Raw genomic sequence first — 26,277 nt, forward strand, 5'->3', positions numbered from 1 at the left:
CACATCATATCGATAAAGTAATCCTGAAAATGATCTACGGAACTAAACTAAACTAAGGAGAGTGGGTAAGCCAACCCATTCGCCACATGTCCTCTCGTTCTAAGAGTTCCTCCTCCTGCGCAGTTTGACGCTGTTATATATTGTCATCCATAAAAATGAACTAGGGGCGAATGTAGCCTTGAAAAGACGCACACTGGGAATGAGTACAGAGTTACGAAAGAACGTTGGCCAGTGAGTGTACCATGTTCAAACATTTCGAGGCCACTACATCCAACCAGCCTTACACGTCCCATCGCTGTAATGCTTGGACCATCAAAATGATCATGTTCGACAATTGTCCTGGATGCATTGCATGCACTCATATGGCGAGAGCTGGAACACATAATATTCCCTGGAAATTTGTCGGTCATGATCGTTTTGTGGTGCAGATGTTATTGTGGGGGGAAGCGCAACGTCGCGTGGGTATACTGACCTCCAAACCTTTGAATATTGCACACTCACCAGGCTTTGTTATTATGACTCTGCACTGCTTCCCGATGTGCGTCTTTTGCGAGATGCGTTCAGGCGTCATTTTTATGAATGACATTGTGTGACCACACAGAACTGCACAGGTAGAGGAGCTCTTGGAATGAGATATTTGACGAATGGACTGGTCTGCCTGTACCCCTGACGTAAACTGCATCGACTGCATGTGGGATGCACTGGGAGACGTTTTGCAACATGTGTGTGTGTGTGTGTGTGTGTGTGTGTGTGTGTGTGTGTGTGTGTGTGTGTGTCTTGCTATTGAAGCTTAGGTAATTTTGATAAATAATGCAGACATTTTAGATGTGGAAACACAGTGAGCTACACCAGTGCTGAGAATAGCTTTATGTATTTTTCATAAATGATTCAGGTGGTTAAAATACGCCTCAATTTACACAGTTCAGATCATTCAGCTACTTCGAGCATGGCACTATCTTGGCTCTTGATGTCAGAGAGTTTGCAAAGCATTACTGGGCTATTTCCACTATCATTTGGCTCTTTATAAATGTCCAATTTGCTCAACTGAGCTAGTCCCACAATATTGTATTTTTTAATTTCCCATCATGGGCATCTCAGATTATTCCGATTGCATCGCAGACTACCCTAGGCTTCCTGGAAGAGCTTTAACGGTCGTCGGCATCAATGTCACCAAGCGGAGGCTGCCTAAACTTGTTGAACGAGATGGAAGCCTCATAAATGTACTGCTTACCTACGCAACACGCCACACACCGAACACATGGTGCTTGATAAAGAACACTGATTGGCTGGCGGATGGCTCCTACCACTCGACTCGCTGAACCGACAATCATAAAGTTCTATCGTTTATTCTACATTGCTTGCAGATGAATTGTTGATGTAAGATACTCGTAAAAAAATTTAAAAAAGTGAACTGAGTCTACACGTATCATGAAAATGAATGTACTGATATACAGGTATATATGTATGTATGTTCTACACCTCCTCCTAAGCCTCTTGACTGATTTCAACAAAACTTGGGACACATATCACGTACTGTCTGCAAACGATCTCTGTGGGAGTAGGAATCACCTACCTATCAACGTGATGTAGAGGGTGGGGAGGGGGAGAGAAAAAAGTAGCGTAGTTCCTCACGCGCAAGTAGCCAGACTATACTTATCCAGTATTTGAGAATGAGAGCAGTTATGGACATACAAAAAACTTTACAACTGATTTCACATATATAATTTCAAAACCTTGCGAAACTTTTTCTCGATGACAAACTATCTGTAGATGAAAGGAAAAAAAAATTATTGCTAACTAAATTTTCTCTGTTCATCCAGTAAAACTGCCACATCAGGAATGGTGCTGTAATTTATTACTTCTTTACTACAAAGTATATTAGCAACACATTTTGTAAACAGTATTCACATATACCACTGAATGTACCTGCAAAATTTTATCTTTGTGGGACACCGAGTTCAAGAGATATGACATCATAACACTGAGATGCATGAGGAACCGCCACATTATGCATGTCGTTTAAATTTATTACTTCTTTGCTACTAACTCTATTCCCAACGCATTTCGCAGACATTACCTAAATGTACGGTTGAATATTTCTACAAAGACATAAGATTGTATGGCACACAGTTCAGGCGATGTGACATCAGAAACACTTAGACGCGTGAAAAACGGCCGCATCATGCATGACGTTTTCATTTATTGCTTCTTTACTACTTATTTTATTCCCAACACATTTCGCAGAAAGTATTCTAAAATTTTCCTGGACGTACCTGCATAATTATAACTTTGTATGACACATACTTCACGGTATATGACACCGCAAACAGTGAGCTGCGTGAAAACGAAACTGCAGCACGAATTTCGATCCACAACAGCACCTTCTAAACCCCCGCATCGATCTAACCTGACCTAACCTAACCTAAACCCAACTTGGTACACGCATTACTTACTATCTGTAGAAGAATATTTTGGGAGGAAGAACCACCAATTTCTTGGGGGTAGGAGCGAAAACTAGGAGGGGGCTGGGGGAGGAGGAGATGGATATAGAGAGAGGGAAGGAGGGAATGGATTTAAGAGAGAATGGAGGATACATGGACAGAGGGGAAAGGAGCAGATGGACCCAGAGGGATGTGAGGCAGTAGGAGATGGACAAGGAGTGGGGGTGGAGGAGATGCACAGAGAGAGGGGATGGATGAGATGGACAGGGAGAGAGGGGATGGAGGAGATGGACGAAGGGGGCTGGAGAGGGATACAGAGAGAGTGAACAGTGAGTAGGGGTGGGAAAATGGACAGAGAGAACGGTTGGAGGAGATGGACAGACAGGAGGGGCATGAGGAGGTAGAATAGAGGGGAAGCAGGAGATGGAGTGATAGAAGATTGGAATAAATAAATACTTAAGCAAAGCCAGTACTCAACTAGTTTTAAATAAAATGAACAAAAATATACAGTTTTGGAAATAACTTGGATCAAAGCATACGTGCAGTACATACTTAGACAATTATCAAAATGTACTTACAAATATCTGGAATATTTTCAGTAAAAACATTTCCATTGTAGCTCAGGACACACTGCAGTCGTGGGTATCGAAGGCCCCAATGATTTGACTTTAACACCTGTAACAGCAGAGATAACTGCATTATGTCCTTGTTGAATAAAACATAACATATATATTTGTTCCTTTACGTACTTAAGCAGTGAAACAAATAACGCCACTTTATCAAAGCTGCCTTCAGATCCGAAGTTACTAAATTTGTCAATAATGATGGAAAATATACACTATTGGCCATTAAAATTGCTACACGGCGAAAATGACGTGCTACAGACGCGAAATTTAACCGACAGGAAGATGCTGTGATATGTAAATGACTAAATTTTCAGAACATTCATACAAGATTGGCGCCTGTGGTGACACCTACAACGTGCTGACACGAGGAAAGTTTCCAACCGATTTCTCATACAGAAACAGCATTTGACCGGAGTTGCCTGGCGAAACGTTGTAGTGATGCCTGGTGTAAGGAGGAGAAACGCGTGCCATCACTTTTCCGACTTTGATAAAGGTCAGATTGTAGCCTTATGTGATTGAGGTTTAACGTATCGCGACATTGCTGCTCGCGTCGGTCGAGATCCAATGACTGTTAGCAGAATATGGAATCGGTGGGTTCAGGAGGGTAATACGGAACGCTGTGCTGGATCCCAGCGGCCTCGTATCACTAGCAGTCGAGATGACAGGCATCTTATCCGCATCGTTGTAACGAATCGTGCAGCCACGTCTCGATCCCTGAGTCAACAGATGGGGACGTTTGCAAGACAACAAACATCTGCACGAACAGTTCGACAACGTTTGCAGCAACATGGACTATGCTCGGAGACTATGGCTGCGGTTAGCCTTGACGCTCCATCACAGACAGGAGCACCTGCGATGGTGTACTCAAAGACGAACCTGAGTACACGAATGGCAAAACGTCACTATTTCGGATGAATCCAGGTTCTGTTTACAGCATCATGATGGTTTCATCCGTGTTTGGCGACATCGTGGTGAACACACATTGGAAGTGTGTATTCGTCATCGCCATACTGGCGTATCACCCGGCGTGATGGTATGGGTTGCCACTGGTTACACGTCTCGGTCACCTCTTGTTCGCATTGACGGCACTTTGAACAGTGGACGTTACATTTCAGTTGTGTTACTACCCGTGGCTCTACCCTGAATGTAGAAATTTTAAGTAAATCAACCTAGGACTTAGAAGTAAATCGGTCAAGTAGTTTTCGAGATGTTTCTAGAATGAGATTTTCACTCTGCAGCGGAGTATGCGCTGATATGAAACTTCCTGGCAGATTAAAACTGTGTGCCGGACCCAGACTCGAACTCGGGACCTTTGCCTTTGGCGGGAAATTGCTTTACCATTAGCGCACATTCCGCTACAGAGTGAAAATCTCATTCTGGAAACATCCGCCAGACTGTGGCTACACCATGCCTCTCGCAATATCCTTTCATCCAGGAGTGCTAGTTCTGCAGGGTTCGCAGGAGGGTTTCTGTGAAGTTTGGAAAGTAGGAGACGAGGTACTGGTGGAAGTAAAGCTGTGATGACGGGACGTGAGTCGTACTTGGGTGGCTCAAATGGTCGCTGGCACGGTAGCTCCGCGTGGTCAGAGAGCTGGTTGGCCTGTGTAATAAAAAAACTGAGTGGAAGGCTCCACAAACGATCTTGAACGGGTATCGTATGACGTCCGCAACAGCCAAACACAACGATCAACAATGAACAAAATGAAAAAAAAACAAACAAACAAAAAACGCGAAGGTCTCGAGTTCGAGTCTGGCTCCGGCACACAGTTTTAGCCTGCCAGGAAATTTCATATTAGCGCACACTCCGCTGAAGAGTGAAAATCTCATCTGTGGCTAAGCCATGTCTCCGCAATATCCTTTCTTCCAGGAGTGCCAGTTCTGCAAGGTTCGCAGGAGAGCTTCTGTGAAGTTTGGAAAGTAGGAGACGAGATACTGGCGAAAATAAAGCTGTGAGGACGGTATGTGAGTCGTTCTTGGGTAGCTCAGATGGCAGAGCACTTGCCCACGAAAGGCAAAGATCCCGAGTTCGAGTCTCGGTCCGGCACAAAGTTTTAATCTGGCAGGAAGTTTCACTTTTTGAGATGTTTGGTAACAACGTGTTTCCTTCATGTATTTTATACATATACATATTTATACTTTGTGTATATTAAAAATATATGTAGCCCATGTTATCCAAAATGTACATTATGTGGTAGTGTAGAAATTTTTAGTAACTAGTCCAAGAACTATTAGAGATTATTGGTAACAACTTTTCCTCTTTATATATTACATACATAAACACTGAGGTGACAAAAGTCATGGGATAGCGATATGCACATATATAGATGACGGTAATATCGCGTACACAAGGTATAGAAGAGTGGTGCACTGGCGAAACTGTCATATGTACTCATGTCACTCTTGTGAAAATGTTTCCCACATGATTATGGCCGCACGACGGAAATTTTGACCGAGGAATTTTAGATGAACTATAAACATGGGACATTCCGTTTCTGAAATCGTTAGGAAATTTAATATTCCGAGATATACAGTTTCAAGAGTGTGCTGATAATACCACATTTCAGGCATTGCTTCTCATGACTGACAAAACAGTGGTCAACACCTTCACTTAACGACCGAGAGCAGCGGCGTTTGTGTGGAGTTGTCAGTGCTAACAGACAAGCAACACTGCGTGAAATAACCATAGAAATCAATGAGTGTTGTACCACGAACGTATCCATGAGGACAGTGGGGTGAATTGGCGTTAATGAGCTGTGACAGCAGACGACCGACGCGAGTGCCTTTGCTAACAGCACGCCATCGCCTGCAGCGTCTCTCCTGGTCTCGTGACCGTATCGGTTGGACCCTAGACAAGAACCGTGGCCTGGTCAGATGACTTCCGATTTCAGCTGATAATAGCTGTCTGTAAGGTCCGAGTGTGACGCACGATTCCACGAAGCCATGGACCCAAGTTGTCAACAGGGCATTGCCCAAGCTGGTGGTGGTGATGTTTGGTTTGTTGGGCGCTCAGCTTCGCGGTCATCAGAGCTCATACAAAGCCCCAGTTTTTTCAAAGTCCAATTTTTTACGTAGTCAAATATAGGCACTTCACGAATGATGATGATGTTGATGAAATGATGAGGACAACATAAACACCCACTTCCTGGGCAGAAGAATCCCCAACCCGACCAGGAATTGAACCCGGGACCCCTTGACCCAGAGATAGCAACGCTGACCACTAGACCACGAGCTGTGGACACAAGCTGGTGGTGGCTCCATAATGTTGTGGGCTGTATTTACATGGATTTGACTGAATCCTCTATTCCAACTGAACCAGTCATTGACTGTAAATGGTCACGTTCGGCTACTTGGAGTCCATTTGCAACCATTCATGAACTTCATGTTCCCAAATATGTCACTAGGCAGCAATTGTTCACGATTGCTTTGAAGCTTGCTCAGTATCTCTGCAGCGGACTTCCAACGACTTGTTGAGTCTGTGCCATGTCGATTGGCTACACTACGCCGGGCAAAAGTAAGTCCGACACGATATTAGGAGGTACCCATACTTTTTAACCTCTGTGTATGTTTCAAGTAATATTACGAAATCTTATGTAGACAGTGACCTCCCTCTTGTCTCAATGATAAAGTGTGCAAAATACTATGAAGATCGGAATAAAACTGTAGATTTGTATGAATTGCAAACAAATAAACGGACAGTCTTCTTCATATACAGTGACGGAAAAAAATTGCAAAGCCAAAAATTATTAACGTATTACAATGAAATTTCGGAAATACATTTGTCTAGGTAACATTTTTAAGTGATTAACATTGGAAGTTCACAGGTTTATGTAAATGTGAGATAAAATATTGCAAATTTGAAATGCTGGTTCATTAAGAACCAGTGTAACTGCTGGAATGTTGAATGCAAGCATGCAAACGCGCATGCAGTATGTTGCGCAGGTGCCGGATGTCGGTTTGTGAGATGGAGTTATACGCGTGTTGCACGTAATCGGCTCAATACAGAGGCGGTTAATGCTGTTTGTGGATGGCACTGAGGATGTAGTCCGATGCTGTCCCATATGTGCTAAATTGGAGACAGACCTGGTGTGCGAGTAGGTCAAGGCAACATGGTTATACTCTGTAGAGCATGTTGGGTTTCAATAGCAGTTTGTGGGCGAGCGTTATCCTATTGGAAAACAGCCCCTGGAATGCTGTCCATGAATGGCATCACGACAGGTCGAATCAATAGACAGATGTACAATTTTTGCAGTCAGGGTGAGTAGGGTAACGGCGAGAGTGCTCCTCTTGTCACACCAAATCGCACACCAGAATGTAACTACAGGTGTAGGTTCAGCGTGTCTAGCACGCAAACGTGTTGGTTGCAGGCCCTCAACTGATCTCCTTCTAACCAACACATGGCAACGAGGCAGAAGTAGCAGTCATCCGAATACACAATAGACCTCCACCTTATCCTCCAGTGAGCTTTCACTTGACACCACTAATGTAGCAGATGGATATACACTCCTGGAAATGGAAAAAAGAACACATTGACACCGGTGTGTCAGACCCACCATACTTGCTCCGGACACTGCGAGAGGGCTGTACAAGCAATGATCACACGCACGGCACAGCGGACACAACAGGAACCGCGGTGTTGGCCGTCGAATGGTGCTAGCTGCGCAGCATTTGTGCACCTCCGCCGTCAGTGTCAGCCAGTTTGCCGTGGCATACGGAGCTCCATCGCAGTCTTTAACACTGGTAGCATGCCGCGACAGCGTGGACGTGAACCGTATGTGCAGTTGACGGACTTTGAGCGAGGGCGTATAGTGGGCATGCGGGAGGCCGGGTGGAGGTACCGCCGAATTGCTCAACACGTGGGGCGTGAGGTCTCCACAGTACATCGATGTTGTCGCCAGTGGTCGGCGGAAGGTGCACGTGCCCGTCGACCTGGGACTGGACCGCAGCGACGCACGGATGCACGCCAAGACCGTAGGATCCTACGCAGTGCCGTAGGGGACCGCACCGCCGCTTCCCAGCAAATTAGGGACACTGTTGCTCCTGGGGTATCGCCGAGGACCATTCGCAACCGTCTCCATGAAGCTGGGCTACGGTCCCGCACACCGTTAGGCCGTCTTCCGCTCACGCCCCAACATCGTGCAGCCCGCCTCCAGTGGTGTCGCGACAGGCGTGAATGGAGGGACGAATGGAGACGTGTCGTCTTCAGCGATGAGAGTCGCTTCTGCCTTGGTGCCAATGATGGTCGTATGCGTGTTTGGCGCCGTGCAGGTGAGCGCCACAATCAGGACTGCATACGACCGAGGCACACAGGGCCAACACCCGGCATCATGGTGTGGGGAGCGATCTCCTACACTGGCCGTACAACTCTGGTGATCGTCGAGGGGACACTGAATAGTGCACGGTACATCGAAACCGTCATCGAACCTATCGTTCTACCATTCCTAGACCGGCAAGGGAACTTGCTGTTCCAACAGGACAATGCTTGTCCGCATGTATCCCGTGCCACCCAACGTGCTCTAGAAGGTGTAAGTCAACTACCCTGGCCAGCAAGATCTCCGGATCTGTCCCCCATTGAGCATGTTTGGGACTGGATGAAGTGTCGTCTCACGCGGTCTGCATGTCCAGCACGAACGCTGGTCCAACTGAGGCGCCAGGTGGAAATGGCATGGCAAGCCGTTCCACAGGACTATATCCAGCATCTCTACGATCGTCTCCATGGGAGAATAGCAGCCTGCATTGCTGCGAAAAGTGGATATACACTGTACTAGTGCCGACATGGTGCATGCTCTGTTGCCTGTGTCTATGTGCCTGTGGTTCTGTCAGTGTGATCATGTGATGTATCTGACCCCAGGAATGTGTCAATAAAGTTTCCCCTTCCTGGAACAATGAATTCACTGTGTTCTTATTTCAATTTCCAGGAGTGTAGGTTCCTTGTAAGTTCAACAATTTATTTACATGTGCTGTTAGTTAAGTTTCTCATATTTTCACGTACATCATGATATGTTTTAATAGTAAAGTATGATATAAAAACGTAATGAAAATTTTTTATTCTACACTCACCATCAATGCATAGTGAATGTCGACATTTACCAGTGTAAGTGAGAAACAAGGATATTTAGCAAACATTTCTGACATAAACCAAGCGACTATACGAATATTGACGTTCTTTACAAGTGACTATGTGAATCTTGACATTCTACAATTTCGATACTTCGCGGTGACATGTAACAAACTACAAAGTAATAAAATTTAAATTGTTATTTTTGTGACTGAAGAAGGAAATTATACATGTCTAATAGAGTAAATCTCGAGAAGTAGAAAGAATTATTGGAGAAGAGAAGCGTAGTCGAATTCCCACCGCAAGGGTTACTTGCAGAATGGCTGGCCTGGGTGTGGTCAGTAGTCAGTGGCTTGGAGTGACGAAATCTTCGGGGAGTGGGTGTAATCCGCAGTGAACTCAGCACAAGACGAGCGTTTAAATATATGTTATAAGAGTGATAAGACTACTCACAAACTCCATTTACTCACAAGGGGAGGCCAAAACATTGGGATCACGGATATACTTCAAACTTTGTACACCTTCAGTAGGCCGTTAAAATAATATAATGTGCAAGTAGTAACGTGCACTACTCCGTACGGGATCTGCTGTTGCTTCAAAATCCTCACTCCAGGGCCCGTGGTGACTCCGTCGCCGTGGGATCCATATGTTCAACGGCTGCCTAAACTGCCAGATCGGCAGGTATCGTTCCTTCTTCTGCAGGGCCATCAGTTGCAGGCCCCTGTTTACAATGTCCATGTAAGCATTCACACTCGCTTATAAGTCACTGCTATCGTTAATATCACTGCACATCTAGGGCTTTCTGCTGGTGTCCGTCTTCTACTGTCCGCTTACTGTCTCCGAGGCTGCCAGGAGCTGCGCTTACATTCTCTTCGTATAGAGGCCGCTCCTGTCGTGGTGCGGTCCTAGTCAGCGGGTATTGGCTGACGTCGTCTCACATCCTTCTCTGATCTTTCTTTCTTCATCTTCGTGCTGGCGCTTCTCGATACGCCGGAACAAGTTCATTCTACATCTCCGTCCATCGTGTAGCACGAAGATGAAGAAAGCAAGAGTAGAGAAGAATGTGAGACGACGTCAGCCAATACGCGCTGACTAGGACCGCACCACGACATGTGCGCCCTCTGTACGAAGAGAATATAATCGCCGCTCCTTCCAGTCTCGCAAACAGTAAGCGGACAGTAGAAGACGGACACTAGGAGAGAGGCCTAGATGAGCAGTGATATTAACGATAGCAGTGTCTTATTAGAGAGTGTGAGTGCTTACATGGACATTGTATACAGGGTGACTCACTAACCATTGCCACCTAGAATAACTCCGAAAGTATGATAGTAGTTCTAGGCGCGCAGTCCGGAACCGCGCGACTGCTACTGTCGTAGGTTCGAATCCTGCCTCGGGCATGGATATTTGTGATGTTCTTAGGTTAGTTAGGTTTAAATACTTCTATGTTCTAGGGGACTGATGACCACAGATGTTAAGTCCCATAGTGCTCAGAGCCATTTGAACCATTTTTATGATAGTAGCTGGAAAGTTTGTGGAATAAATGTTGCTTAGGACAACGGGGACCATAATATGGCGTTCGTTTTTTGTTGCTAGGTAGGTGCGCTTCAGAGATATGAAGGTCAATTTTATTTTTTTAAATGGAATGCTATTGTTTAGTACTTATTTTCTGATAGAGGCTATCGAGACGAATCCAATGATGTGTAACAGTAAGGTCTTTGAAGGTCTACGAAGGTAAAAAAGTGGCATGAACGTCCATTTAGAGAAGGTGTTCGAAGTGATGACCATTGGTATCAACGCAGTGCTGCAATCTTCTTATCGTGGTTTGAGTAGCATTCCTTATCACTTCGGCACTTATCGAAGCTTATTCTGACAATTCTCTCTCGTATATCGTGCAAACAGTAAATATTCGCCGAATACGGCGTATCCATCTAACGTGCCATTGACATGTAAACACCATTAGTCGGTTTGGCAATACAACACTAATAGGAACGGTAAGACTAGTATCGTCGAATCAAGCGAATGTGAATGATGCATTCCTTCGAAAACCAAGTCGATATGCTTCTGATTCTGGGAGAATGCCAACAAAATTCAGTCAGAGCTAGAGACTTATACACTGAAAGATATCCTCAACGTATTCACCCTACACGTCGTACATTTAAATATGTGTCTGATAAAATGAGAAAAACTGGATTTTTAACGCATCTGACAAAGGGAAGTTACTAACGAGGAAACGTAAATTGGTACTCTTGCCACTGTGGTTCGAGATCCTTCTGTTAGTTCGTGTCAAATCGCAAAGGAATCTAGCATGAGCCAGAGTAGTGTTGTTCGTGTTCTGCATCTCCATAAATATCATTCTTACCATATCAATCTTCACCAAGAATCAATTGATACGGATTGTATGCGTCGTATTGAATTTTGCAGATCGGCTCAACTTCAGACTCAGAGGGATGACACATTGATTAATTTGATATTATTTACTGACGAGACTACATTCACGAACCATAGAGATGTTAATTTGCATAACATGCATTATTGGGCAACTGAAAATCCATGTTAGTTAGTGACTCTCCCTGCACAGTGAACAACACTGACTGTCTGCATGTCACCTATCGCTTGCGACAACTCGTTGTGAATCCAAAGTTACGTATTGTCAGTCTTCTTTATTATAATAAAAACTATTAGTGTGATTTGTTTGAATTATTGTATACCTATCCGAGAAGGCAGCATCCTTTAGGCACCATTTAAGAGACTAGTGAGCAGGACCCCACAGAAATGATCACGTCTGATTCCGTCGTCCTTTGTCGAAGGCATTATTGTTCTCGTTCATAAACAGACACATAGAATTAGAACGGGCCGCTACCGCCCTATCCCCTTATTAAATAATGATTGAAATATTTTTGTGTGGTTGTTGGGGGCGTGCTGCAGATCCCTCTTACTACGTGTCCTCTCCACCGCGCAAATTAGCTTAGGTGGCACAGTTAACATCCAGACAGGAACTGGAGACTGTTGTGATGTGACTGCTGTGGCAAAGGCGTGCAGATTGTTAACTGTGCGATTGTTGCCGTAGATTTCGACAGCGCGTTTGACAGTGTGCGCCATGTCCCCCTTTCTGTCTTGGAACGGATGGGCTTAACTGCCCGATTCATCAGGGTCCTTCGGCGTCTCTTTTCGTTCGTTAGTCCAGGTGAATGGGCGTGTGGCGGGTCCGATACCAATTCAACGGTCAGTCCGAGAAGGCTGTCCCTTGTCCCTGTACCTTTACGCAGTGGCGCTGGAGCCTCTCATAAACCTGCTGATAACGCCCTTGTTTGGATTCTCCTTACACAGCTACACCTTCCGATGTCGTGCATATGCAGATGACCTCCAGCTGCTGATTCGTACTCGGGAGGAGGTCGTACGGATCCTCGACACCATCACGGCTCATGGAAGAGTGGCTGGAAGTGTGATGAATGTGAACAAATCCATGGCGCTGTCTATTGGTCGCGGGCAATCCCGGAAGATTTGGCACCCCTGCCTTGTGTCCAACATATCCTCATTCTTGGGATCACCTTTACGTCGTCAACGCACGGTACAATGGAAGTCAACTTTCGTCAAGTTTTGAGAATTACACGTATGATGATCAGTAACAGCTCCCTACGCCGCCTCGATCCCTTGCAGTGTGTTTCCTGTCTGAATGCCTATGTAGGAAACAGTATGGTTCATATTGCGCAGATTATACCGCTGCCGATTACGATAGGACGCTGTATTCAAGTGGCATTCAGATATTTTCTGTCGGCTGGGTCCTGCCGTCCTTTTGCCAGTATCCCTCTCCCCGCCGGTCCCGGTCGGTAGCATCAGGCCCGCGTTTGCACACTTCAGGTAGAAAATGAGGATAGCGTGAAGGACGAAGAACTCGACAAATCTTCCACATTCCATGAGTCTTATATTGTCGAAAAAGCTGAAAAACCACACTGGCAGAGTCAAGAGGATTTGAGTGATCTCATTACCGACCTTGATTTGTCGAAAGGGAAGGCAGAACTTCTAGGGTCATAGTGTAAAGACGAAAGCAATGGAATCTTCTACAACACGATCTCGGGGTCTTTTTCTTTTTTATAAGCGAAAGAGTCTTGTTCAAAAATGGTTCAAATGAGTCTGAGCAGTGTGGGACTTAACTTCTGAGGTCATCAGTCGCCTAGAACTTATAACTAATTAAACCTAATTAACCTAAGGACATAACACACACCCATGCCCTAGGCAGGATTCGAACCTGCTACCGTAGCGGTCGCGCGGTTACAGACTGTAGCGTCCACAACCGCGAAGAGTCTTGTTGCTTCCTGCGACGTTAATGGTTCGATAAAATATTGGATTATAAATCATGATCCATCACATGAAAGGCATCTTATATTACTTCACAACAGCTAGGCTGTGTGTAACTATGCTTCAGATGTCACTCACAACGCGAAAGCTAAAAGACAACGATCTCAACACCACGCAATTCTGTTTATAATCAACCAACTATAAGGCATTCTTCCATTAATTTAGAACCCTCGCAATTTAACTGTCATTAAAAAAAGTGAAACAGATTTTCAGGGTTGTCCTCATATACAGTTAAAATGTATACGTATCTCTGAATCCGTTACAATAAAATATTGGCAGTGTTACTAATATCAACAGCATTTTTTTAAATCGGCAACTAACGATACAAAATGCATTATTACGTCTTACACAACAGTACTTCCCGTCACTGCAATTATTCGTACTATTAATAAAACTACATCTACTTCCAAATATAACCAGGTCTGTTATTATTGTTTCACCCCTACCTGATACTAGCATACACTATACATAGTTGAAACATGTTAAACAGTGATGACACCAGTTCTTGTATGTCATATTCCACAATACGCTCCATCGCTCCCCGGTAAGCCCTGCTGGTTACTTAGTCGCTGCGGAGGGCGTTGTGGTTGCATCTGCGTTTCCCGACAACCGTCGCTTTCCTGGTGGCAGGGGACGACTCGCGTGTTCCGAGAGAGCATCGTTGGTGCGTGGGAGGAATGCAGCCGCACGCTGGCCCACGTCACCCCGGTTCTAGTGTCGAGACATGGCGAAGCCTACGTGAATGGAGGCCTGCGACTACTTTAGTGACGACACGGCTAGAGTGCTACACACAGGCACAGACGCGACGAGCTAGCTGTGCGGCTTCTAGTGTGACATTTTGGTGCAAACGTTTAAACTATCATTCACTGTATAGTTCACTCACATTACGTAATACTTGTTGAAGAACTGAGAAAGAGTAATTAAAATTATAACTACTTTTACCAGTATCAATACAGCGTAGCTCAAAGGGGATTACTTGAAAATTTGTTTCATTTTCGAGCTTTCGTGAAATATGCAATCCTGGAACTTGATCCAACGTCAAAAATACGACTTTTATATCACGTGACTCAGAAAAAAACATTTAAAAAAGGAAAAGAAAACACATACCACTCCACTAGAGATCTATATATATTTGGAAAATTTAAATAACTTACCACACATTTGTTAGTATTGTTTTAATGGCCTTAACAGTTAGACCTCTGAGTTTACCTGGAAGGCGCATCTATGAAGGAAAAAGGCCAATCATATTATTATCGGAAAATAAAGAAGTCGGCATGTAAGCTTGGATTTTGGTAACAATTTCATTGTTATCCGAGATTCACCCTAATAGCCCACCTCTGTTAAGTCCTTTTGGCAACGTATGTATTTCATCTAAAACAGCATTCACAGTTTTCTCATGTGGATGTAACCGATTACATTTCTCTCTTAAATACGCGGCTTGGCTCCATATTAATCCGGCTTCACTCTTCATGTCACCTGAAAGTTTTCTCAGGTACGACGGATGGTATAATGATAACATGCACTAATTCCTAATTTCGTTGTAAGGACCAGTAAATGGAAAAAAAACTGAGGAAACACGCAGAATAGTCTCTGGGGACTATCGTATATTAAGTAAACTATTTTCAAGTTACTCCTTCATAAATTGTAGCTTTGTTCAGAAACTTTACTGATCACTGTAATTTTTGATTCACTAACGCACTGATCCATTGTGGAACAACATGGCCTCAATGTTCACAGAATCACCTTTTGAAAGCTACTCATACAGTATAGTGCAAAGTAGAGTACCACTTAAAATCCTCTTGTAGTTGCTGGAAGGCACCTTACAACTATTGAGATATATTTATACATTGAAATATCTTAAAAGTCTACAGAAAACAAAATAAATGGGATGTCTTTGACACACACAATCCGTGGAAATCTTGTAGGAAAAACCGCTGAAACGTAGTTCTTTTACTCTATTAGTGAAAACATCATGGTTTGTAATCTCGTCCTGCTCACAGCTTCACTAAAATTTCGTTCCTCTCGACACAACAACTTTCTTGCTCTTTCCTCTAGCGTTTCCGTTTCAGCAGAAAGATAAACAGGCTTGTAGGAAGTCAGACCAGGAGAGAAAGAAGGAACAGCGTCTGTTGTTAACTTAGAAAGTCTTGCGAACTGTTAGCGCAGAAAAAGCTGGGCTTTTAATTTTATCATTAGTAAAAAAAAGTGCTTTTCGGCGAAATGCTTAGCTTAAAATACAGAATGTTTTCAAGTGTCAAATTTGCTCGTAACGACTTAGCCAGAATGTTGGCGTGTTTTGGAAATGAAAAGGTTGAAATATTTCTACCCTTGTTCATATTACACCTGGTACGCAACAAGAATACCACATTTAGAGCACCTACAACAAGTACCAGAGCGATTTATCTTTCTCGACAGCAATAAAAACATACTATTCACGATTAAGCAAAGACAGAATGTACTTACTTATTATCTCCGTCAGTTTGTGGACTATTTCCTAATATCTAGAGGAACAAATCTTGAAACAAATTCAGATCAAGAAAAGCTCAGATGCAGGAGATGGTTCTCACATTGTCAGTGAAAGCATACTGAACGCACGCGTCCCGCACTGGAAGTGTAAGAGATTACCTTACAGCTGGACACTCACTGGGGCCCACGATAAGGAAGGGCCCCACAGCGAACTTGTGACATCACGGAAGTCGACCTGTCCGTCACACTTCGTGAACGCTCGGCTTCATGCAGCACCAACAGGAAGTCAATATGTCAATGAAAAGGTACCTGCTAAAGGTCATAATTTTGTTGTGTGCTATCGGGAGGTTGCATGCTTTTAAATGAACAGTTAAGAATGATTAAACTTGTCTGAAATACACTGGTGTCTAATGAGCAGTTAAGAACTGTTAAACTCGTCTGAAATACACTGGTGTCTAAAATTAAAGCAAGAAAAGGAAATTTTATAAGGCAGCGTTTTTTTGCCACAAAACAGTATAAACAGGTGATGGTAAAGTAGAAACAATGTAAAGAAATGTAAAGAATACAGGCATAACGGTAGACAAAAATGTTCTTCGTTTTTTGCAACTTAGCGGATTTGCATACACACTCTGAAAACTGGTTAATGTGCTCAGAAGGCGGTGTGTCCACCTCCGGCAGCAATACAGGCCTGACAACGACGGGGCATGCTGTGAATGATGTCATCAGTCTCCTGTTGAGGCAGTAACGCCCATTCTTCCTGAAGAGCTGCTCGCAGTTTTCGAGAGTGGTTGGTGAATGCTGACGTGATGCTACCCATCTCCCTAGTTCATCCCAGACATGCTGTATGGGATTCAAATCGGGAGAGCGTGCAGGCCACGCCATGCGTGCAGTATCTTCCGTTTCCAAGAAAACATCAACGACCCGTGCTCTATGAGGTGGAGCATAATCGTCCATCAATACGACGTGTGGACCCACAGCACCTCGCAACAACCGCAGATAAGGTTCCAAGATCTCGTCACGACACCTGACCGCAGTTAAACCTTGCTGATCCACCTTTACCATTTCATGAAAAGGGGTTCGGGTTCGAGTGGTAAACAGAATGCCTGCCTACACCGTTAGGGATCCTCCACGATCTCAGTCTCTTTCCACAATGTTTGGGCCCCGAAATCGTGTTCCACGTTCCCTCCAGATGTGAATCCATTGAGAATCACTCTCCAGACTAAATTGGACTCATCTGTCAAAACAACATCTGGCAACTGTTCGACCGTCCATGAGGCATGTTGATGACTCCAGTCTAGACGTTCCCTTCTGTGAATACGCGTCAGAGATGCACATGCAGCAGGTTTCCACCAATCCAAGCTGGTGTAGAACTTTCAGAAGCCAAACTAGGGGAGCCGCGCGGGATTAGCCGAGCGGTCTCAGGCGCTGCAGTCATGGATTGTGCGGCTGATCCCGGTGGAGGTTCAAGTCCTCCCTCGGACACGGGTGTGTGTGTTTGTCTTTAGGATAATTTAGGTTAAGTAGTGTGTAAGCTTAGGGACTGATGACCTTAGCAGTTAAGTCCCATAAGATTTCACACACATTTTTTGAACAAACTCTGGGACGTTAAAAAGTTTTCTGAGCTCCACTTTGGTGAAGATGGGCGACCAACGACAAACCCAGAATCGACACCGAGGTGTCAGACGAACAGGGAGGCACTCCTAGAGTCGCTACTGCCACTGCCAACCATCGGAAGAAGGGGGAAGTGAATTTGAGTTGATGGGCAATGTTGAGGTCGATGTCACTTAAAAGCAATTTTCAACTATCTTCATTTTCTAGGACTTTTTTCACTGTTTTAACTAACAAACCACTTTCCGCAAGTTTTATTATTTTCTAAATTTTTGTCAGTATTTTACTAAAATGTAATTTGGAGCTTAATTTATTTTCTACAATATCTTTTGGTGTCAAAAATGCAACGGTGTATTTTTTAAAAGAAACATAGTGTTGAAATTCATATTTGTTCTCTTTTTGATATTGACAAAGTTAGTTTTCACTGGTAAAATAATGTCACTGTCGTATTTTTATACGCCACTTTTGTAGAATTTTCAGAATTATCTTTGAAATGAAACGTGTTCTGTTTGTATTTGCAATAATTAAATTCCAGCCCGCCGTTGTGACCGAGTAGTTCTAGGCGCTTCAGTCCGGAACCGCGCGACCGCTACGGTCGCAGGTTCGAATCCTGCCTAGGACATGGATGTGTGTGATGTCCTTAGGTTAGTTAGGTTTAAGTAGTTCTAAGTCTAGGGGACTGATGACCTCACATTTTAAGTGTTATAGTGCTCAGAGCCATTTGAGCTATTAAATTCTATCTTCTTGTCATTACTAAGACATCACCGAATATCGGGATTTGCAACCGAATGCTTGTTTTGTAATTGGATCGATACGTTTGCAAATCTCGCTAAATGTACAAATCGTGTGCAAAAACCGCTAAGTCTGTATTTCACTTAAGATTTTAATGTGCAAAACATAATAGCAGATTCAGCCATTAATACCGCGTAATTAATTATTTTTTTACTTATTTTTTAATAAAGAAATTGAGTCTTTAATAGTCGGATGGGACGAGTTTTTCGCCATTATCTCAGTTTCGCTCATCAGGCAGTTAGCAGCTTTTGCATCTGGGCTGCTCATTTATATTATGCATGAATTTTCTGATTCCTCTATGATGAGGGCTTAAAGCTCCCACGAAAAGCACGACCCGTTTGTTCCAGAATATTCCTCAGCCGAAATGTGCTCATTGAGGCTATCCTTATCTGAGCCCTTCCAGAAAGAGCAAGTCGGATCGTTCTCTCAGAAGGGTTGTGCGTATCAGCTGCGCTCGTGATTTTCTGGGAAAAATATTTGTGTCGTTGCCGAGCATCTAAAACGAGTCCTGAGAAGGCGGTGGTGAGCTCCCCCTTTCGCAGGACGGCGAGCGGCGGCGAGCTGGCAGTAAGAGTTCCGGCTACCCAGTCTCACGTAGCGTGACCGGCGGAAACTTCTGCTAGCCGAAGAGAAAGGACGCGCCGCTTGCGGGAAACAACAAAGGCTTGCGCCGTAAAAAGGCCCGCTCTTACAACATGGGAACCTTAGACTTGTATCGGAAACTGTTTTGGGTTGTTTTCCACTGGTAGTCAACTGCACAAAATTTCCAAATACAAAATTCAGCTGACGAGCTGAACTGCAAGTTATTCAATTATTTGCCAAAGAAGATATTTTTAACTTGTTTCAATGCTTTAAACTGCCTCGTATAGAGGCCTGAATTTTCGCGATGCACATTGCGGTGCTTTCTTGGCCCCCTTTCAATTGGATAGCAGGGCGAGTGTTAATTCGCCGACTGATAGAGACCGAAAAGAAACTAAATAGGCCTATTTGCAGAAAAGTAAAACCTATATTTTTCCAAAGAACTCTTTCCAAAGCGATAATTAGTATATACCAATAAACATATAGTTTCCAACCCGTTGAAATTAATTTCTTCCATTATTGTATATATCTACATCTACATCCATACTCCGCAAGCCACCTGACGGTGTGTGGCGGAGGGTACCCTGAGTACCTCTTTCGGTTCTCCCTTCTATTCCAGTCTCGTATTGTTGTGGAAAGAAGGATTGTCGGTATGCTTCTGCGTGGACTCTAATCTCTGATTTTATCCTCATGGTCTCTTCGCGAGATATACGTAGGAGGGAGCAATATACTGCTTGACTCTTCGGTGAAGGTATGTTCTCGAAACTTTAACAAAAGCCCGTACCGAGCTACTGAGCGTCTCTGCTGCAGAGTCTTCCACTGGAGTTTATCTATCATCTCCGTAACGCTTTTGCGATTAATAAATGATCCTGTAACGAAGCGCGCTTCTCTCCGTTGGATCTTCTCAATCTCTTCTATCAACCCTATATGGTACGGATCCCACACCGGTGAGCAGTATTCAAGCAGTGGGCGAACAAGCGTACTGTAACCTACTTCCTTTGTTTTCGGATTGCATTACCTTAGGATTCTTCCAATAAATCTCAGTCTGGCATCTGCTTTACCGACACTCAACTTTATATGATCATTCCATTTTAATCACTCCTAATGCGTACCCCCAGATAATTTATGGAATTAACTGCTTCCAGTTGCTGACCTGCTATTTTGTAGCTAAATGATAAGGTATCTATCTTTCTGTGTACTCGCAGCACATTACACTTGTCTACATTGAGATTCAATTGCCATTCCCTGCACCACGCGTCAATTCGCTGCAGATCCTCCTGCATTTCAGTACAATTTTCCATTGTTACAACCTCTCGATGCACCACAGCATCATCTGCAAAAAGCCTCAGTGAACTTCCAATGTCATCCACAAGGTCATTTATATATATTGTGGGTAGCAACGGTCCTATGACACTCCCCTGCGGCACACCTGAAATCACTCTTACTTCGGAAGACTTCTCTCCATTGAGAATGACATGCTGCGTTCTGTTATCCAGAAACTCTTCAATCCAATCACACAATTGGTCTGATAGTCCATATGCTCTTAATTTGTTCATTAAACGACTGTGGGAAACTGTATCGAACGCCTTGCGGAAGTCATATGTTACATATTTATATATCTGGCCACAAACATAATTTTTGTGCACCATAAGAATGCAGTTAAGGACGACATTTTACAGTCCTCAGGCTCTCAGAGGTATAAGATTTTTTTTTGTCCTTCAGCGTCAGTACACTATTATATCTTCAACGATAGCGGAACTAACACTGGTAGCAGTTACTTCTGTAAAATATCTAGGAGTATGCGTGCGGAACGATTTGAAGTGGAATGGTCATATAAAAGTAATTGTTGGTAAGGCAGGTAACAGGTTGAGATTCATTGGGAGAGTCCTTAGAAAATGTAGTCCATCAACAAAGGAGGTGGCTTACAAAACACTCGTTCGACCTATACTTGAGTATTGCTCATCAGTGTGGGATCCGTACCAGATCGGGTTGACGGAGGAGATAGAGAAGATCCAAAGAAGAGCGGCGCGTTTCGTCACAGGGTTATTTGGTAACCGTGATAGCGTTACGGAGATGTTTAGCAAACTCAACTGGCAGACTTTGCAAGAGAGGCCACTCTGCATCGCGGTGTAGCTTGCTCGCCAGGTTTCGAGAGGGTGCGATTCTGGATGAGGTATCGAATATATTGCTTCCCCCTACTTATACTTCCCGAGGAGATCACGAACGTAAAATTAGAGAGATTCTAGCGCGCACGGAGGCTTTCAGACAGTCGTTCTTCCCGCGAACCATACGCGACTGGAACAGAAAAGGGAGGTAATGACAGTGGCACGTAAAGTGCCCTCCGCCACACACCGTTGGGTGGCTTGCGGAGTATAAATGTAGATGTAAATGTAGATACCACTATTTAATTAACAGCAATTCCAGACTTTGAAATTTTCTTAAATAGATGTGAACATTTTCCATTTATGTAATCTTCATTATAAGTAAAACAGAAAAATCTTCTTAGTTTGCAAAACCAAACAACATTTCTTCACTTCTGGCAAAATGCGAGAAGCTTCATATCTAGAACAGAAGTAATAATTATATTTTTCTGTACAAAAGTGTTTTTAAACAGGTATGTAATGTCATTATTCTTTGAGATACAAACAGTTTTCTTTTTTAATTCATCACAAAATGAAATGGATATCACATCTTCTCTGCAGGTCTGTGGCCAGATTTTAAAACTACTAACCAAAATAAATCTTTTCAGACACCTAAAAATTGTTTTATTATTCTTTAGTAAAAGGTCAGCAATACGTCAGGATTAATGCACCAATATTTCTCAATTTTGCAAGGAACCGTTCTCTCTGTTGATGGCACTTGGAATAAACGAAGACATCTCCAACGTCTGAATTCTTGTAATCAGAAGTGTGTGTATTTCTTAGTTTTAAGCTATCCAGGCGAACAGGGCAGGTGTCGTGATTGCCTCACACCCGATTGAGGTAGCTCCGCGGTATACTGACAAATTGTAAAACCGTAGAAAACGACATATGTTGGACTGAACCGTTCCATAATACTTTCCTTTATTTACGGTTGATATTTCTCATTCGTTTTGCCAGTGGAATCTGCGTTCCATTTTTACTTGATCTAAGAAGCGGGTGAAAAGTAACTGAACAACAAAGTAAGCAGCGGATTTAGTAGCTTCCTTAAGTAGTCTGCTGTTTCAAAGTACAAAATGCCTGGGTAAGCTTTGTTGTTGTTGTGGTCTTCAGTCCTGAAACTGGTTTGATGCAGCTTTCCATGCTACTCTATCCTGTGCAAGCTTCTTCATCTCCCAGTACCTACTGCAACCTACATCCTTCTGAATCTGCTTAGTGTAGTCATCTCTTGGTTTCCCTCTACGATTTTTACCCTCCACGCTGCCCTCCAATACTAAATTGGTGATCCCTTGATGCCTCAGAACATGTCCTACCAACCGATCCCGTCTTCTGGTCAAGTTGTGCCACAAGCTTCTCTTCTCTCCAATCCGATTCAGTACTTCCTCATTAGTTATGTGATCTACCCATCTAATCTTCAGCATTCTTCTGTAGCACCACATTTCGAAAGATTCTATTCTCTTCTTGTCCAAACTATTTATCGTCCATGATTCACTTCCATACATGGCTACACTCCAAACAAATACTTCCAGAAATGACTTCCTGACACTTAAATCTATACTCGATGTTAACAAACTTCTCTTCTTCAGAAACGCTTTCCTTGCCATTGCCAGTCTACATTTTATATCCTCTCTACTTCGACCATCATCAGTTATTTTACTCCCCAAATAGCAAAACTCCTTTACTACTTTAAGTATCTCACTTCCTAATCTAATTCCCTCAGCATCACCCGACTTAATTCGACTACATTCCATTATCCTCGTTTTGCTTTTGTTGATGGTCATCTTATATCCTCCTTTCAAGACACTATCCATTCCATTCAACTGCTCTTCCAAATCCTTTGCTGTCTCTGACAGAATTACGATGTCATCGGCGAACCTCAAAGTTTTTATTTCTTCTCCGTGGATTTTAATACCTACTCCGAATTTTTCTTTTGTTTCCTTCACTGCTTGCTCAATATACAGATTGAATAACATCGGGGATAGACTACAGCCCTGTCTCACTCCCTTCCCCACCACTGTTACCCTTTCATGTCCCTCGACTCTTATAACTGCCATCTGGTTTCTGTACAAATTGTAAATAGCCTTTTGCTCCCTGTTTTTTACCCCTGCCACCTGCAGAATTTTAAAGAGAGTATTCCAGTCAACATTGTCAAAAGCTTTCTCTAAGTCTAAAAATGCTAGAAACGTAGGTTTGCCCTTCCTTAATCTAGCTTCTAAGATAAGTCGTAGGGTCAGTATTGCCTCACGTGTTCCAACATTTCTACGGAATCCAAACTGATCTTCACCGAGGTCGGCTTCTACTAGTTTTTCCATTCGTCTGTAAAGAACTCGCGTTAGTATTTTGCAGCTGTGACTTATTAAACTGATAGTTCGGTAATTTTCACATCTGTCAACACCTGCTTTCTTTGGGATTTGAATTATTATATTCTTCTTGAAGTCTGAGGGTATTTCGCCTGTCTCATACATCTTGCTCACCAGCCGGTAGAGTTTTGTCAGGACTGGCTCTCCCAAGGCCGTCAGTAGTTCCAATGGAATGTTGTCTAATCCAGGGGCCTTGTTTCGACTCAGGTCTTTCAGTGCTCTGTCAAACTCTTCACGCAGTATCGCATTTCCCATTTCATCTTCATCTACCTCCTCTTCCATTTCCGTAATATTGTCCTCAAGTACATCGCCCTTGTATAGACCCTCTATATACTCCTTCCACCTTTCTGCTTTCCCTTCTTTGGTTAGAACTGGGTTTCCATCTGAGCTCTTAATATTCATAAAAGTGGTCCTCTTTCCTCCAAAGGTCTCTTTAATTTTCCTGTAGGCAGTATCTATCTTACCCCTAGTGAGATAAGCCTCTACATCCTTACATTTGTCCTCTAGCCATCCCTGCTTGGCCATTTTGCACTTCCTGTCGATGTCATTTTTGAGACGTTTGTATTCCTTTTTGCCTGCTTCATTTGCGGCATTTTTATATTTTCTCCTTTCATCAATTAAATTCAATATTTCTTCTGTTACCCAAAGATTTCTACTAGCCCTCGTCTTTTTACCTACTTGATCCTCTGCTGCCTTCACTACTTCATCCCTCAAAGCTAGCCATTCCTCTTCTATTGTATTTCTTTCCCCCATTCCTGTCAATTGCTCCCTTATGCTCTCCTTGAAAATCCGTACAACCTCTGGTTCTTTTAGTTTATCCAGGTCCCATCTCCTTAAATTCCCACCTTTTTGCAGTTTCTTCAGTTTTAATCTACAGGTCATAACCAATAGATTGTGGTCAGAGTCCACATCTGCCCCTGGAAATGTCTTACAATTTAAAACCTGGTTCCTAAATCTCTGTCTTACCATTATATAATCTATCTGATACCTTTTAGTATCTCCAGGGTTCTTCCATGTATACAGCGCGTAAGCTTTCATCGACAGCAAATTAATACATTTATTTCTTCGAGAGCCTTCCTTTACAGCGTGGGTAATAAAACGGAGGACGGACAAGGCTGCATCCATAAAAAACAGGAGAGCAAATTTTCAGTATAAGTGAAGTAAGAAAAAGTGCACTTATAATGTCTAATTAGTCTCTTATTTCCAGTCTTTTAAAAGACGTATGTATTTCAAATGTGAAGGAGTGTCACAGAATCACTAATTTATTGTGGATCTAGATTTCGACTAGAACATAGTCATCATGGGTGCTAAAACATACCATTACCATTGGCATATGAAATTTCCGCATTGAGCCAGCAAAAGAGAGTTTATGGACCTTTCGCAGTAGGTCGTGATGTTTTGTCGTGATGTTTATTCTTTGACATGGTTATGCGGGTATGACACTTGTTAATGATATGTTATCGCCATGTTCCCACTTATATAAATATTTTGTACCTGTTCTTGAGTATTTTGTATTTTAGCACCGATGATGACTATGTTATAGTTGAAATTTACATCCCCTATAAATTACGGATTCTGCGACTGACTGCTACCGTTCTTTACATTTGAATATTTAACCGTAGCTGTGCACCAACGATATCCAATGGATCCCAATTCAGTTAGAAAATATTTCACTTTTACTAGGAATGTAGCTCATTACGTACAGATAATAGTCTTTCTGGGCAGTCAATAAATCGTAGCATGCTCTTTTCGGCGTATATTTGGTTGTTGTAAATATATCTCTAACTTCATGCAGTATAGTAAATTGGATTTAAAAAATTGAATTTTGTGACCTTCATACACAATGAATTCTACGGGTGTCTGCGTAATCAATGCCTCGAAGCCAGGCATCAAGATAAATAATTTTCTCTTTTGTAAGCAAGCGTCTCATATAAAAATGTACCGTTGAAACGTTGTGGAACTACCCAACGTAACACACCATCGGCCACCACTACGAGTTGGATCCGATGGGAAGACATACTGCAGCACATCCACATTCACCAACGACCATCCAACAGTTGTCAACAAGCGCTGATAGCGGAATGGGACGCCCCACCACAAGAAATTTTGACTAGTATCTGAGAACGTTGCGCAGTATGCATTGCCGTCTGTAGTGATCCACACCCTTTTAAGAACTATGTCCCGCCTTTTATAATGATCAGAGGACCATTATAATTAGCGGTGACTTCAGTGTAATAAATAATGGAAATGCCATGTGGCTAGGGCCTCCCGTCGGGTAGACCGTTCGCCTGGAGCAAGTTTTCGAGCTGACGCAACTTCGGCGATTGCGTGTCTATGGGGATGAAATGATGATGATAAGGACAGCACAACACCCAGACCCTGAGCGGAGAAAATCTCCGATCCAGCCGGGAATCGAACCCGGGCCGTTAGGTATGACATTTCGTCGCGCTGACCACTCAGCTACCAGGGGCGGACGCATCACTGTAATTATTGACTTTGAATAAAAGTGTCATTTTTTTTCATCTCATTGCGTCTTCTTACAGACTTTAAGTAAGGAGTTCTTTCTACGTATGGTCCAAGTTGCATAGAGCTATGTTACTTGGCAGTGCTATATCGTGCGAAAGTTCCTTTGCACACCAGTGGACATACAGTTACAGATTTCCAAAATGGTTAAAACTCCTACGCAAAACTAAGGGTATTTTCGTCAGACAACAGTTTGTGTTAAAATTAGGGGACATGATAAGTGCTCGTATGATGGGCTGGATTCTATTCGCCGTCTATCCTTCCTGTCAGAAGTATACTGTGGGTTTATAAATGACGGTTTCGTTTCTTCGTAATAGCCACGCCTATTTCATA

The 26,277-nt window shown here is 43.3% G+C and overlaps 1 protein-coding gene across 1 annotated transcript in view; it reads right to left on the bottom strand.

The window, feature by feature from the left end:
- The window catches only part of LOC126299395 (uncharacterized), a 312,015-nt gene that overhangs the window by 241,067 nt on the left and 44,671 nt on the right, over positions 1 to 26,277 (bottom strand). The window contains exon 2 of the mRNA XM_049991268.1: positions 3,020 to 3,116. Within this exon, the coding sequence (XP_049847225.1) occupies positions 3,020 to 3,055 (36 nt within the window). The 5' untranslated portion in view covers positions 3,056 to 3,116. The remainder of the gene's footprint in view (positions 1 to 3,019; positions 3,117 to 26,277) is intronic.

This window comes from Schistocerca gregaria, chromosome X, assembly GCF_023897955.1.
Source record: "Schistocerca gregaria isolate iqSchGreg1 chromosome X, iqSchGreg1.2, whole genome shotgun sequence".
Taxonomy (NCBI): domain Eukaryota; kingdom Metazoa; phylum Arthropoda; class Insecta; order Orthoptera; family Acrididae; genus Schistocerca; species Schistocerca gregaria.